Source organism: Acipenser ruthenus, chromosome 16 (genome assembly GCF_902713425.1).
Source record: "Acipenser ruthenus chromosome 16, fAciRut3.2 maternal haplotype, whole genome shotgun sequence".
NCBI classification, from domain to species: domain Eukaryota; kingdom Metazoa; phylum Chordata; class Actinopteri; order Acipenseriformes; family Acipenseridae; genus Acipenser; species Acipenser ruthenus.
Genome location: NC_081204.1, coordinates 21,833,523 through 21,850,764, shown reverse-complemented (window position 1 = coordinate 21,850,764; position 17,242 = coordinate 21,833,523). Strand labels below are relative to the sequence as shown.

Genomic DNA, 17,242 nt, shown 5'->3' with positions numbered 1-17,242 from the left:
GACAACATAGTGGGAATGATTTTGCTCTTAAAAATCTGATTAAGATTTTGTTTAGTGCAGTACAATCTATCTAGTCGCGCTTTTGATATCTGATTATTATTATTGATTTTAACCCAAGTGTACTGCTTTACTCTGGGATATAAATTCCTCCAGACATCAACCAGGCTTTGAACTTTTAAAACAGCAGACAGTTCTTTTGAAGACTGGGGATGTGGCTCTTCATGATTCCTATCCATAATAAAATGTTCTGTACAATTAAAATCACCCCCAACTAAAATCATATGTGCAGGATTACAATTAGATAAAACCTGATTTAATTTTTTTAAAAATAAAACTTTTTCCCTGCCCTCATTTGGTGCATATAAATTGATAAAAACAATCTCAGTGCCTTTAAAAAACGTTTATTTTTAAAAGGCGCCCTTGGATTTCCTCACTAACTGATAAAATATCTATTTGCAGCCCTGGGGAGAACAGCACAGCTACTCCAGCACTGACATTAGAACCGTGACTTAAGACGCCCCGCCCCTTCCATTCGCTCAGCCACTCACTCTCATTCATACTGTCTGTGTGCGTTTCCTGTAAAAACATCACATTCACTCTCTTCTGTGTGATAAAATGAAATAAATGTGCTCTTTTATTGACACTCCTACAACCATTTACATTAAAAGTAGCTATTTGAATTTGTTCCATAGGAAACAAAGAAAGCAAAAACAAAAACAAACAACTAAACACTATATTAAAATGTCTTATTAAATAATCCATTAATATGTCTTCGGTTTGTTATCATTCAACAACTTTCTTGCAGAGACTATTACTTTTTTTAAACAATACCGTTTCTTTTGGTCTAGCTCCTCTAACGTAGCTTTTCTCATGGCTATTTTTGCAGAGTAGATAAACAGTTGGATATTAGGAAAGAACTGTGTTAAATCAGTTCCCCTTTTCCCTTTGGTTTTATCTAAAAACGCTGATATTGTATCAACTGAATAAATTTTACTCTTACCAGACGGGTTGGGCAGAGCCTCGTCGAGCAGCACCGAGGAGTCAGAGAGCTCTCCTCCATCATCCATCTCTGATATCACCGACTCCTCTTTGGATTCTTCAGCGTCATCCACAGCTACTGTATCCGGCAACAGGTCGTCTGATCTGGAGGCTGTCTCAGCGCTGGACTGAACTGCAGCGCCGCTGTTACCCTTCTTGCCTGAACGCGGGGTTATCACAGGTTTACACCGAGATCCAGCTTTACCTTGATCTCCTGTCCCAGAGCTCTGAGCTGCAGCAGCACCGCTGCCCTGAGAGAGCGACTCAGAGTCCCAGACAGACTGCCCTTCTTCAGCTACCTTTCCTGGGGTGGCCACACGTCTTTTCCTCTTTATTTCAACAAGTTGAAAATCTGCGTCCTCTGGGGTATTGACTGTTTCAGCTTCGGTTTCTTTATTGTTTTCTTTAACCTCCGCTCCGATCCCCTGCTTCAGTCGAGGCGCCGGCTTGGGTCTCACTGTCTGCGCTGGCGGCTGCGTTTGCTGCTCAGCCCCCGGTGCTGTCTCAGAGACTCTGTCCTCCCCACTTGCTGGCTCTCTTGCCTTATTATTCTCAGTATCATTATTTTTTTGAGGGCAAGCCCTTCTAAGGTGTCCTTGTCCTCCACAATGAAAACATTTCATTGATTCTGTGCTGGCAAATATAACATAATTACTACCGTCAATATTGAAAGTCCACGCTACTTCAATAGACAAGTTGGGGTCATTCAATAATACAAAAACTTGTCTCCTAAAAGACATGACATGCTTAACGTCTGGGTTTTTACACCCGAGTAAAATAGGTTTAATTGGGGACATTATTTTTCCTTATCTTAGTAGCTCATTAATAATCAACTTATCTTTAATGAAAGGCGGGACATTTGAAAGAATAACTTTAGTGACAGGGGAAGCTAAAGGTAAAACGCTGACAAAACTTTCTTTGATATACAAACCTTCTTCAACAATCCTGTTCACTAACAGTTCACTATTAAGAAAAACAACGATGGCTTTATTCATTCTTGCAGCAGAGTTTATATTTCCATACCCTATTTTTTCCCCCGACAGCTAACAAACACTCCTCCACTGTTACTGAACTGTCTGGAATACATTTAAATCCGTGCCTACGGGTCAGCGACCCAAAACCTCCCGATTTGGAACGGCTCCAAATCAGGAGACAAAACCAAATTAAATAATACAAATAAATAAATAAAACTAAACGTGTACAAAATGAATATAACTTCAATAAAAGTTTTACTCATGCACAGTACACACTACTCACTCTACACAAGCCCCTCCCACGATCCCACAATCCTCAGCGAGAGAGAGAGAGAGAGAGAGAGAGCTGCATGGCCTGCCATTCAGTCCTAGGCCTCGGTCGGTCAGTCTGTGCCAAACAGTGTTAATTTTGTGATGAGGATTTCACTAATGTCAGTCAAACAGAGTCCTCCAGAGGTGAACGAAATGAGAGGCTAGATAATTAGCCCCTCCAATTTATGGCATATGATATGTTTATCTTCTTGACTTCGTTTCTTATACATTTTACCTCATTGTACAATAAACCTGTATAGCGCTGACATTCTCAACATGCTCTTGTGAGGTCACAGCTTTCTGAAGTATGTCAAGCATTTTTTTAAAACTCTTTTTTAAAATGGGAGCTAGTGGTGCAATAGGCGAGACCTGGGTTTGAATTCAGCTGCTCAGGTCCCAGTGGACATTGGTGTAATCCAAATCATAAAACAAACACAATTCAGTACAATTATCAGTGCTGCAGACAGGAGCAGGACTGTATGGCACGCAGGGAGTGTTCAGGTCAGGATTGAGATGCTCTCCCTCTCTCACTGTGTGTGGAAGCTGTCGTGTCCGCGGACTTTTTTCTGTGCCATCGTACCTTACAGCACTGCACCATTAGCCTGTTAGAAAACACAAGGGGCTGGACAGCTCTAACAGTCTTGATGAATGTTTGCAGGACCACGCCGATATCGAGTGGAAGTTTGCCCGGACGAAGCTGTGGATGAGCTATTTTGATGAGGGGGGCACCCTGCCGCCCCCCTTCAACATCATCGTGAGCCCCAAGTCCATCTGGTACCTGTGCGTGTGGCTCCACCAGCAGCTCTGCCCTGGGAAGAGCCGTGACGAGGAGCACAAGAAACATGAGAACTTCAAGACATTCACGGTGAGCAGCCATCCTCGTTATAGAGATCCCATTATCAAACATAAAGATGACGTTTTCCTTAGGTATAGTTCATGAACGATATACAGGGCGATTCATGAAGTACGCACCACAGGAAAAAGATTACACAACACATTTGGTTTCCCGGTGTTTAAGTACGCAGTCATGGCAGACAGTGTTGTTGAATGAATGGGCTTGGTGATCATGTGTGCAAGTGTTCGTAGTGCAGCACAGGCCTTCCATGAAAAGTATCCAGACAGACCAAAAAAAAAAAAAAAAAATCACACACAAGCTCTGCCTAATTACTTAACTGGAAGTCCATCGTGGATTTACTGTTGCACACTGACCTAACTTTGAGTTTCAATAGTTAAAAAAATAAAAGGGATTATATTAAAATAACATCACAATTCAAATGTTTTACGTGTGCTGAATTTTTATGTTGAAATATCAAATTGCTGACTTAGTTGTACAGTAAGTGCCTCTAAAAACACTGTCTCTCATTGTAAACCACCTGTTAGAAGTGGGAGGCACCCCCTGAGCAGCTGCAGTCCATAGTGCTCCGAAATGCATAGGAGTCATTTTAAAAGGGTTCTTTTTTTCATTATTTTTTTTTTTACAACATATCAAATTGTGATAATGATATGCTTATGTTAAAGTAAATGAATGTGTCTCTTAAGAGGTGCAGCATTATAAATTATATTTAATTTTCACTAACACTTATTTGGGGGTCACAATGGCACAGTAGCAGAAATGAGTTGCAGATCAGCAAGCATATCATTTATTGCCACCCCTATATAACTTCAAAACCCGACCCAATATGTTAGTAATTCAAAGTGGTATGTCTTCATGACACATAGCACTAACCAATCATGTACGGTTTTCACGATGGGCAGGTGGTCATGACGTCGAAATACTGCTTACATTTTTAAAATTTTATTTTAATGTTCCGATTGGCAGTATTCCTGTCAATCGGGTTTGCAGAGAATGCGTTTTGTATGTGTAACATGATCTGGACCATGAGACCCCGGTCGAAATAGGGAGACTGCAACCCAGAATGGAGGTGCCACAGACAGTCACAAAATTGGCTGTAACGCTCGTCTTAAATTGTTATATAATAAAAAAAAAAAAACGCTTTGAAAAATTAGATTTTTTGTGTGCTGAATATAAACTAGGTGAACTGTACAATTAAAAGAATGATTTTGTGAGATTTATATAATATTTTGAAATTATTATACTATTAATATATAAAGGGTTTCGTTGTCTTACGGTTTGTAGCGACTTTAGAGCTCTTAAACATAAAACCACACAAACATATGTAAGTATTTTAGGATAGACGTGTAGCAGACAAAAAGCTGTATTAAAATATATGTATGTTTTGCAATTGATTATTGGGAGAATCTTGCATCGATTTCAGTCCTGCTGCATTGACGATACGCACAGACTGTCCTCATAGGAACCCGATCACACGCCGTTCACCCACCGTACTCTTACTGTTTTATCTGAGTTTTGTCCTTTTTAAATTCCAATTGTATTCAGTTTTTTTTTTTGCTGGACTGTTTTTTTAATTGTTCTTTTTTTACAAACTGACTTTTTATCTTCGCTTTTTCCAGTTTTACAAATTTCTGTTTTATTAAATTTTGCTTTAATTTAATGGTTTAATTATTATTTTTTGTATGTGTGAAGTTCTTTGGGGTCCTTGTGATGAAAAGCACTACAGAAATGTATATTGTATTGTACAGAGTCTAGTTTTATGCAAGTTTCCATGGAACAGGTCAATGGAGATGCTGAATTCAATCATGTTCATTACTTACGTGGTTTCTAATACGATGTCTTGCTCCATCTTGTTTACTGACACCCCTTTCAACTGTTAACAGCTGTGTATTTTTTTTCGTATGTTCCAAATATATCATGTTAAATTACAAATATATAATTGTCTATAAATAGAATATATAAAGTATTTACTGTGAAGCTGAGGGAGCATGGCACACCAGGGCAGACCTGGGGTTTGAAACAACAAAGTTGCCTCAAGCTAGATCTCCCAGTCTTGAACCAGGTTTCAAGCCACTGGCTTTGTGGTACCTCAGCTTTAAGGTTTTATTGCAGTAGTCTGAAGAATTGTTCAGTGTCATGGTGGTTAAAAGTGAGCTGAAGTTTGTCAAGCGTGATTTTTCACAGCTGAACAGTCAGCAGGGGAACCGAATGTAGTAAGATTAAAAACATGTTATTTGTAGCAAACCAATTGATAGGCACCCTATTGGCAAATAAACCAAAATCCTACCTGACTGAAGTGGCATTGTTAGTTTGGGGTTACTGGTTCTAAAGGTTTCAATATTCAATTGTGTAAAAACAAAACAAAGTTCCCAGTAAAAGCATTTAACCTTAATAAAAAGAATGTGTATAAAGGGCATGTTTACATCATCCTATTAACACCTACATGAAACGCAGTTGGCTACAACCTCTCCTGAACTGAACCCCCTAAAGAAGTGAAAGCAGGAGCTCACCAGGCCAGGCAGAGGCCGTGTGTTTAGTTTTTATTCTTGTAGCTTGTACTCTTTTACATAACAAGCTATGCATGACCTCACAAATTAAGAGCGAGCACAATGATGAGACCTCCAGTCAGAGGCACTGAAAAGGTTAAAGCTGCCATAAGGTTATCTGCATGACCATTTTATTACCAGAGCGTCCTCCTAGCCCTGTAATAAATCACACAGTGCATAGAAGGCTAAAAATACTACAGAATCAGGAGTTTATAGGATTATACCCAGAGGTGATCTGAACATATGTAGGAGTAGGAGTATATGATACAAGTTTGGTACAAAACAACTTTGTTAGCTGTAGCAGTGCAGTTCACTCGGATGTGTTTCAGTGTCTTTCTGATGAAGACGATTGTGTTCCATCTCCACTGCAGCAGTGTGTGTGTGTGTGTGTGTGTGTGCGTGTGTGACAGGATGCAGAGTGAGGCTGCTGTTATTAATGAAATCTGCAGAGGGATTACACAGGGTCTGTCTGTCACAGAGAGCTCTCCTGTTTGTAATGCTCATTCCCTGGCAGTTCAGAGATGGAGAAGCACGTTAATTGCTGCAAAGCAAGCTTTCATAAAAACCATTCCTGGAACCAGGACAGGACATCAAACTCACAACCCAGATAGGGGTGCTGGATCAGCTGACAGTGTAGGAATTCTGCTTCTAAAAACGTCTCAAATACCATGGGCCAAAATATTGGATTAGTGTATTGTTACATGGCACGTTACTTTAATTGAAAAGGACATGCTAAAAAAAAAAAAAAGCCAAAGTGATGCATTATGGGTTTCTGAATCAGTTTAAAACTACAGGAATAGCATTTGTAATAAAACGGGAGGCATCAATTTGCAGTGTTTTTCTCTACAGAGGGTAGACTGCAGTTTGATTTGAAGAGGAGACTGGTCTCTCAAGAGGAGTTGTTATTGTTGCTCAATTAAACCGTTCGTATACACTTAGCTTTGAACATTTTTTAAAGTTTGGATTATTTAAACAAAGTTTGATATTTATTAAACCTTTCTCCACTGTTGTTGACTTCTTTAGACAAACTTAAAATACGGTGTTTAAAATTACAAGTTTTAGAACACCATGTGTGCTCTATATATTCCTGTGTGCAAAACACAGACAAATGCCCCTCCATAGTAAATGTATCACAGTGGAAAACGGGTATGTGAGATTGTCCTGCTGGTTGGAGTATTACAGACTTGCCTGTGACCCACCCTGAGCAGCACGTAGAACTCTTTTTAATGTTGAGCCATTGTAATGAGTCACATTGTAATGTCAGGTGTTCTTAACACTACGATGCTGTACAATCACAGTCATTTATATATATGTGTGTGTGTGTGTGAGAGAGAATTTAAAAAGTGGGACTAATCAGCACAATTGGTTTCTTTGGATCTTGTCTGCCTTGCTGTCTTCCGTCATTAAAAATAGTATTGGGATTAATGTAATCTTACCTTAAAATGCAGTGATGTTCACCAGTCTTGTCTCTTGTTTTTGGTGAAGATAGAACCAAATGTAATGGGAAATTTGAGCCAGTCTAGCTGTGCACTCGTATGTGAAGAACACCGGGTACACTATAGAAGTTAAATAGTTATGCAATGTTACAAGCAAAAAGACTTCCAGTTATATTTGATCAATACCGGTATAAAATTATATTAATCATTTTTTGGATTTCATTTTTTAGCATGTATTTAAAAACACATGTAGTTTATTTTTCCAGATGTTTGCACCCTTACATTTAAAACATTGAATAATAAGATACTAAAACAATTGAGAGTGATACTAAAACAATTAGACAGGCGTTTCAATGCAGGCCTTGTCTTTCAAACATTAAAAGACATATCAATTCTATTTAAAACTAAGATTTCTTGTTAGTACAGCAGACTATTTTTTATTCTACAGGTTTTTAGAATATTATTCATTTCAATGCTCTTTTAATGCAGAAATAAACTATTATTCTTGCAAGGAAGACTGTGTACCTTCTCAGGTGTGTAATATAATACGACAGCAGATTAAATCCCACAAAAAAGAAACCGGTCAAAAATAACAACGGCCTGTGTTCAACCATCATTTGTCAGTATGTACCCGACAGCAGCCATGCGTGAAGTCCATTTCATTTTAAATTCAATAGTAATGTTTGCGAATCAGCTTGCAGAGCCCAAAGCTCTTCGAATCGTTACCCCCTGATTCGTTTTTAAAAGGTTTGATTGGGGTCTGCTCCAAGGTCAGATTAAACACCAACACCACAGACTGCTGAGGAAGGCACAGGGAAGAGGGATTGATTCCAGGTCATTAGGGTGCACAGCAGAAGGGGTTATTTCTTGATGTCAAAAGAAACAGGAAAAATAATAAGACATAATAATCAATACTCATTTTTGTTACAGATCCTACTGCCCCTGTGGGCGAGATGAGAAAATGGGATATGGGTCGTTCTCTGATCTAGAGGCACCAAAAGGGTGACCAAGGGCCGATGATGGTCCAGCACTATACTGACAGTGTTATGGCAGGGGTTTTAATTTTTTGGACCTCTGTGATGGTGCTTATTATTTGTATCTATCATTTCAGGAACGCCATGCTGACATCCTCATCCAGAACCAACACTACCAGGTAGGAATGCTCTCTGTTTCAATATCCTGAACACTCCTACACAACACTCTATGCATATTCACTTAAGATGGGAATTATAGTGGGAATCTGTTGCCCGAAGGTAAATAAAGTCACAGATAATGGGCTTTATACCCAAGGGGAACAGTTTTTATTAAAACATACAAAACAACCAATAGCAACTATTTACAAAGCCCATAGTCCCTGGCCACACCCCCTGCTTACTGCAGCTCTGCCCCGTCCCCATTCCCTTACAATCTTGTTCCAGAGAATTCTGCAAGGCTGTGGCTGGCACGCCATTTTGTTTATTGTGGGTGAGGTTAAAGCACACCAGTGCCCGCTCAACTACAGACTGTGTTTTGGGTAACAGCAGAAACTATTTTTGGTCAAGTGACCCTACATTAGTCAATTGGGACACAAGTTTCAATTTAATGAAACTATTTCTAGAGTGCTGCACAATAGAAGATGATGCACCCTCAAGAGGCCTCTACCTTACACAGCTCCCTAGAATTAATATATATAGATAGATAGATAGAGATAGATAGATATATAAATAAGAATAAATAAATCAGTAAACTGATGTTCATTGAACATGATTTCCATGCCATACATATATCTGATAACAGACATCACTTCTGTCAGTATTATTTCTTTACCATATCATCATTATCATACAAGCCAAATGTTGCAAAAGTAAAACTGACGGAACGGAGATATATTTCAAATGCAATGTATGCTATAGATGGCAGCTGCTTCTTAGAAGACTAATATAATATTGTGAAATCGCTATAAAATGGGTTTTAATTGGTATTAAACTTTAATAACACTGTGTAACAATTTTTTTTTTTTTTTTTTGGTTCCTGGGTAGTAAGTGTTATTTCCTAATTGCTTATGCCTCAAAAGTATAGAAAATGGCTATTATTCCCCACAAACTTTGCTTTTGTGACCAGGACAGTGATATTTTGAAATTTACCTATTTTCCAGAACATTCCAGATAGATTCAGTGCTGAGTAAACTTGGAGTAACTTCTAGAACTTTCTAGAACTTTCCAGTAATATAAATAGTAGTATAAATACAGGGCCTTAAGCCCACCAGTTCAGTTTAGTTCCAGCTGACTAAGTGGATACATATCTGCATTTTTCTGAAATGGCATCAAGGTCATAGGAGACTTCAAAATGGTGGCATTCCTGATGGGTCTCCAAGGCGGTTTTACCAAGTTTCCCTGCTATCTTTGCCTTTGGGACAGCAGGGACACCAAGGTGCACTACCACAGGCGGGACTGGCCACAGCGGACCGAGTTCTCTGTGGGGAGGAACAACGTCAAGTAGGAGCCACTGGTGGACCCCCAGAAGGTGCTGATGCCACCACTGCACATCAAATTGGGCCTTATGAAACAATTTGTCAGAGCTCTAGATAAGGAGTCGGCAGCCTTCAAGTACCTTCAAGACTTCTTCCCGAAGCTGTCTGAGGCAAAGGTCAAAGCCGGTGTCTTCGTCGGACCACAGATAAAGAAGATCCTGGAGTGCAATGAATTCCCCAAGAAGCTCACTAGTAAGGAGAAAGCAGCTTGGAACAGCTTTGTTGCAGTGGTTCGGGGCTTCCTGGGCAATCACAAGGCCGAAAACTATGTGGAGCTGGTTGAGACTCTGGTGAAGAACTACGGCACAATGGGCTGTAGGATGTCCCTCAAAGTCCATATCCTTGATGCTCATCTTGATAAACGCAAGGAGAACATGGGAGCGTACTCGGAGGAGCAAGGCAAGCGCTTCCACCAGGATATACTGGACTTTGAACGCCACTACCAAGGACAGTATAACGAGAACATGATGGGAGATTGGGGGCTGATTCGTGAAAGTGATTTACAGTATAATCGTAAATCTCGAAAAACTACTCACTTCTAAATCTTTTGTAGTCATTTTTGTATTACTTTAGTATAAATACATGTTAATTTGGATTCATATGTTGTTTTTTTCTGACTATGTGAATGAAGAGACACAAATTCGCCCGTTTTCTCATTGGAAATAGGTAAATTTCAAAATATCACTGTCCTGGTCACAAAAGCAAAGTTTGTGGGGAATAATAGCCAATTTCTATACTTTTGAGGCATAAGCAATTAGGAAATAACACTTACTACCCAGGAACAAAAATTGTGTTACATAGTGTAATAAATGCACACACTTAGTACTGATATTGTTTTCATTGTGATGGGAAAATAAATCTTGAAATTGAATTGAAAGAAATTATCTTTTTTTTTTCCCACAACTGGTTTATTGACCACATGCTACATTAAAATTGTGCTCCATTTCAGGAAGTCATAAGAAATTTGGTGAAAAGATATGTAGCCTCCATGATAAGGAGTGCCAAGACAGACGAGGGTCTAACGGAGGAGAATTTCAAGGTGAGCTCACCTTCCTTGCAGTTATTATATAGGGTGGTACTGGTGGGGAAGACATTAGTCACAGTGAGGGACACTGGAATGGGGTTGGTGCAGTTGTTACATAATGTGCTCCATAGAGTCACAACTGCCATTGTAGGGAACAGGGGGCGCTGTTTAGCATCATTCAGAGGTTTCCGTATGTGCTCTTAAAGCTTTCCCTCTTTGTGGCATGATAACGGCTTAGAAGGATTCGCTGGTACAACACAAGTAACCCGATACTGCATCAAAAGCTGCCCTTTGTAAGGTGCTAGTTAATGCCCCTATCTCCCATAATTTAGTGCTGCATCTCTCTCAAGTAATTCCTTTTCCAAGTCACTCTCAACACACACACACCCTCTTCCTCTATTATCAGGCTTCACAGATACTGCTTTCTCACTAATTGCATTGAAGTACTATTATAATTAACTGTTAGTAATGCAGTTATGCAGTGTCCTAGAACAGTAATGAGATGACACTAGAGCCATATGTGTGCCTCACAGCGAACATGTTGCAGTTCTGCACAAGGAAATGCATCATGATGTGGCAAGAACTGAGCAGTCATCCACACTCAGTCATTACTTGTTTCTTGCAAAGTGAATGTAGTAAAAACTTTCCAGCAGCCTTTTAAAACTTCCTATCTGTCTTCTGTGAACAAAACAATTACAGGACTTTCCCCATGATTCTTTACAACCAGGAGCTACAAAGTAAAGCCCTTATGATAAATGATATAGATAGATTATACAGATAGATAGATAGATTCCACCCCCATTCTGCTGCTCTTTCTGTGATGCTCACAGCGTTCTCTGTTTCCTGCAGGAGCTGAAGCAGGACATTTCCAGTTTCCGCTACGAAGTTCTCGACCTGCTGGGCAACAGGAAGCCCCCGCGGCGGACCTACTCCTCCAGCAGCGATGCCACCCTGAAGGACGAGATGAACGACGAGGGCGAGGGCAAGTGCAAATCGAAGAATGTCTCCTTCAACCAGGCCGACAAAAAGAGAGACGCCTTCAGCGTGTCAGCTCTGTTCCGCTCCATGTCGGGAATCGACATCGCGGAGGAGAAACCAAAGAGCAACGGTCTCAAGAAGTCCTTCGTCAAGAACGGCAACCGGCTGCAGAGAATCTCCAACTCCAAAAAGGACTCTTTCAAGAGACTGGGCCTGCTGTTCTCCAAGATGAACGGGCATGTTTCGGAGCCCAGCTCCTCAGAACCCATGTACACCATCTCGGACGGGCTTATTCAGCCCAAGCACATGTGGCAGGACTTCAAGTACTCTCAGAGCGAGGTTCACCTCAATGCGGTTGGCATGGACGAGCCGGCCAAGGTCAATGGCATGGACCGTCTCCTGCCTCCCGTCTGCGGCAACTCCCTTCACTGTGCTTCCAGCATCACCGCTTCCAGCTCCAAGCTCATCAACTCCACGGAGGACGTGTTTGATGGCTGGGAGGGGGGTTGCAGTGTGCTCATTAACAACTGGAAAGCAGGGCAAGAGGACAGCGTTACCACCCAGTTATGAAAAGGGGATGGCGAGCTTGTTTAACACAGGGCACTGCCTCCACCTTTTCTCATAGCTGGATACAGCACGGCTAGAACACGGACTTGGTGTAGCTTTACATAGCCCATTACTGTCATTAGTGTAGAAACAAACCTTTAAAAAGACCTTCTTTATTGCAATAGTAATAATATTAACAGGATACAATTTAGCTACACGTGTAAAGCCTTTAATCTCTTGCCGGCTACTGACTTTTTAATCTGAGCTCAGGTGGGTGGGAGTGAGCATAGGGGTTATAGGGTTGGGTCTACTCAAGACCTTCCTTCGAAGTCTTGGAAGGGCAGTTCCAATTACTTTTAGGGTTATATTTTGTTTTTTAAAATGCCGATTACATTTGTATTATTGTTGGCAAAATGTTTCAAGATGGAACTGAGATGAAGATGCCAAGCACTCTTGTGGGCCATTCCATTTCAAACGATCAATGGATTACAAATGCCATTCAAGTGTTTTTTTTCCCAGCCAGTTAGAGAAATCACTCTGAAGGGTTTGTTGCTTCAATATTAAAATTTGTAGAATGTTTCTCTAACTGGCTGCCTTGTTGCTTGCAGGCCTGTTTTACCATGTTCAGATCATTTGTTTTTACTTCCTGATCTTGAGAAATCATGTGATATTGTGACCTTTCAACTCTTCTATACTTCATCATAAAGCAGGTAGAAGCAAAAACAATATCTAAAATGGCACTGCTTTTTGTTCTGGATACAAATTTAAAGTATTGCATCCAGGTACCTAATAATGTAATACAATTGAGGTTACATGGTCCAGTAGCAGCTACTGGACACAGGAAGTTAACAGGAATCAAGAAACAATGAATTGATCTATTGGGTTTTAATAATTAGAATCTGCAATAGAGTTGACTAAACCAGACAAAAAGCAAGCAATCTTCAGCATAATTAATTTGGTACCAGTTCATCAAAATTATTATTCTTATTGGGACATATTTGGCTAGTTTAGTTGTGACATAGAATGGCTCATCTGAATCCCTGCGGATGTCTTTTAGTGAGGTATTGGATTTTTGATAAGCAGTGTTGGGGAGTAATGCATTACTTGTAAACGCATTACTGTAATTCAATTACTTTTTTCAGTAACTAACTGTAATGGTTCCTTTTTCAAACACATAACAAAATATCATAACAGGTTATGTTTTATGTGAAGAAATAAGTTACGTTTAGTTAGATAAAGAAGGACCATGACTAATGCATAACATAGAAATCAGAAGGTTACTTCAAACAGGCAAACCTTACATTTCACATAAAAACGCTGTTCATATCCTTGCTAGAAAATGGCATCAGGAGGGAACGAGTGGGTTCGATAGTCGGATCTTCAAAGAATATTTCCAGATGCAGCCTGACCGAAACGAAAAATTAATTCTCAGTAAACTGTGGCTGAGAAGATACTACTTAGAACTTGAACTAGTTACCTGTAACACATTACTTTTTAAAGTAACTTCCCCAACACTGCAAATACACAAGGAAGATGTTGTTGGGATTGTGAGTGTCTTAATTACCACTAACAGAGACTGAAGTATATTCTGATTCAAATATGTTATATACATGGTTAACCCACATCAATGGATTATTGTTAGTATATAAAAAGGTGGTAAAACAAATTCTTCAATGATTCCATGTTAAACCTATAGCCATGCCTACAGCCAATGCACAGAACTGCACAATCAGTGACTGCAGTCTTCCTCAGCACTGAATGAACATCTCACACAAAAAGCAAAACAATACGTTACATTTTGGTTTAGTATGTATTCATACATTTTTTAAACAGCCAAGATGTTTACCAAAAAGTCTAAACTAAAATCACTGTCACCGTTTTGTTTCAACAATAATAATAAATTAATAGTAATTATACAACTACTAATAATATTGATAGGGTTATGTAAATGTGTCAATTTGAAAATGTTAAGGTTTTCGTTCAATGAAAATGTTATTTTTATATTTTTAGGAGGGTATGTCTAAGATGATATCATTTTTATCTTAATGAAAATATTGGATTTAACTGAACGCTATGGACGGATTAAAGATAAGAAGCTTTATTCGCCATAAAGAGAATGTATTATTTTATGCCATTTATTGTTTTTAATGCTAAATAGAGAATGACTATGAAGTGGCTTGAGCTCTCCGGGGTGCTGCTGCTGTGGAGAAGCCTGGAGCAATGAAACCGAGTGCTGGTGACCTGAAGCTAATAGGAATGTTGTACCAATTACAGCAGTGCACAGGGAAGCATTATACTTGAAATACTGCACACTGCAGTGGCGGCCCAAAAACATTAGGAGGCAGGAAAAAAAGACTGGTGGCTGCAGCAGTAGATTCTTATTATTGTATTCTGACTAACAACACTTTTAATATCTTAACATTTTACCCCAATTTAAAAACACATTCTCCCCACTAGCCAGCAGAGGAAACAAAACCGTAGCCCATAATAGTTTATTCTATAAACTTAACTGTGATACACTGCCAGCGTATGTTTAAAAATGCATTGTATACAACATGAATATACCTTTTAGATTTCAAGACCACACATTTTGATTCTTTAACAATGAGAACATCATTGTCACCACACTTTGTCTATTTCACCGAATATATTACAGATGTGAAAATGCAGATGTTTCCATTGGATGTTGAGAGAAATATTACAAAAAAGACAATTGCCATTAGCACTGTATAAACTCCTGAATATAAAGTCATGGTTTGTCTCCATCCATTCCCACTTAGCTTGAGCACAGCGACTATCAACTCTAGATTACATTCTTGCATGAGTCCATCCATCACCCAGGAAATCATATGAGTAAAGCACTGGACAAATCCAACAGTGCTCATGTAGAAAACTGTTGAGTTAAAGAAAGTTATTGGGAAATATGACTTTCCTGGACTGCCTTCAGAATTAAGAAGTGGAGACATGCATTGTGAAACTACACAGTGCAGAATGTATTACATTTAGCCATTTAGTGCTAAAAAGTAGAGTAGGTGTCTGTGACGGGCTTGTACATCAAAGTATTGGTTGCATAGATCAACGATTCCATCAAGACAATTTTTTGTCCAGTAGGTAAAATTCACTGTAGAATTTCAAAGCATGCCTGCCATAGAGCAGAATGAATTCCACTGTCCCTGATGATTTGCATACATGTCTTCTTCCCATGCCAGTCACACTAGGCTGTGCACTTTCACCATGCTCCTATTTACAGTACCACAGCATTGTGCATACAGAGTTCAAGGCCACTACACCCTTTTACAACACATAGCATGTAATCATTATGCAGACCAGACCATTGCGAATAGATCCCAATACTTACCCATACACTCCACAGGCACTCTGATGAGCATGTTGAGCGAGGCACCAATTAATAAGATCACAGCATGCATGGCATCTGGATTTAGAGAACAATGCAAGAGATTACTCACCTCTAATAGGTAGTTACAACTTTCTGACAATAAATAAATAAATTCAGCAAAACTTCACACTGATTAACTAATCTGGTGTATTTTACAACCATGCTGTGATACAATAGAAGAAAAAAAATCTGTAATGATATTTAAACAGTATAGTTTGGAGCTACACATTACTGCTGTGTATCAAAGCATGCAAGGCCTGCATAGATTTGCCATTTAGAAGCGGTTTGACAGCAGGACTTGTAGCCTCTGGATCGATCAGCACATTCCACAGCCTTGCTTCAGGTTAGAGAAGGGCTTATAAACTGTCTTGTGCTTTTACACCACCGGGAGATATTTAAACAGCAGGCACAATGCAGTATAATCTAAATAATAAATCATTGCATTTGCTGTAATAAATATATTCCAGTCATCTCTGTCCATCAGATTTATAAACCCAAGGAAAAAGCATCCTCAGTAGTTCTGAGTTTTAAAAATCAATGTACTGTAAACCTACAGTATTACAGATGAGAGGGGACAGATTTAAAGGGAACTACCTCCATCTAAAACAGCCTATACTTTTTAAAATAACCTTTGCAATTGTCACTATATACTGAATATTTCGTTTTTTACATTTTTGAATTACAGAATCTCACCGGGAGGTTCAGATTGCATTACCACAGACATGAGAGAACAGGCTCATGTGCTGTAGTTCAAAACCTGGTGAATCACATTCATTATAATACTAGTACACTGTGACACTGCCTGTAAACATTTATTAAAACATCAACGTCCGTTTTCACTGTAGAAATAATGAGCTCCCCCCTCCCCCCCCCCCCCCACAAGGTTAGTCTGTCACAACTTTACAAGCCTTGAAAAAGCAGACACTTACATTTTTCTAGCTTTTGTTTTCACAGATGGTTCATATGCAATCTCCCATTGTTTACATACAATCATTTCTGCTGAATAAATGTATTTTATTGAACACCATCTTCCTGTTTTATTGTTCCCATGTTTATTAAGAGTTTGCACCAGGTCGGTCCTGTCCTTGTGTCTTGTACAGTATTAACTGTGCATCTAGTGGGGTTCATACTGCTCTGCACTGACCTGGGATGCAGGATGATCCTCTGCCAGCACCATTCATAATCCATTCGTATCCCAGACACCATGCAGCTCTAGTTGGTTTTGTGTCCACCACAAAGCGGTCGTACCCCAGATATAATTAAGGGATAACCAGTGTGGTAATCCCAATCATACTCCAAGTAGCAACACATTTTAAATATTGGGGGATCATACTGGAATACAAATTGACGTTTGCCTTTCTGGGAGAAGACTTGGCTGTGCCACAAAACAAACATTCAATCTCGCCATCTTGCAGTTAAAATGCCAAGGAAGCTGTGGGCTATATATTACATATAAACAGACTTAACTATCAGTATATAAATATATTGCATGTACATTTAACAAGGAATACAAAAAAGCCCTTTGTCAGCTACAACAGCAACGTAATTGTTTGCTCAAGTAGAATGCAGAGTTAACTAAGAACTGTGTAACTATTGTATACATTAAAGAACAAACAAATGAAAAATCAG

At 39.4% G+C, this 17,242-nt stretch overlaps 1 protein-coding gene across 2 annotated transcripts in view; it reads left to right on the top strand.

The window, feature by feature from the left end:
- The window catches only part of LOC117411806 (short transient receptor potential channel 5), an 88,954-nt gene extending 71,734 nt beyond the window's left edge, over positions 1–17,220 (top strand). For both annotated transcript variants that reach the window (XM_058989050.1, XM_058989051.1), the window contains exons 8-11: positions 2,983–3,189; positions 8,271–8,312; positions 10,618–10,707; positions 11,542–17,220. In XM_058989050.1, coding sequence (XP_058845033.1) covers positions 2,983–3,189; positions 8,271–8,312; positions 10,618–10,707; positions 11,542–12,240 — 1,038 coding nt within the window. In that variant the 3' untranslated portion in view covers positions 12,241–17,220. The remainder of the gene's footprint in view (positions 1–2,982; positions 3,190–8,270; positions 8,313–10,617; positions 10,708–11,541) is intronic.
- The last annotated feature ends 22 nt before the right edge of the window (positions 17,221–17,242 follow it).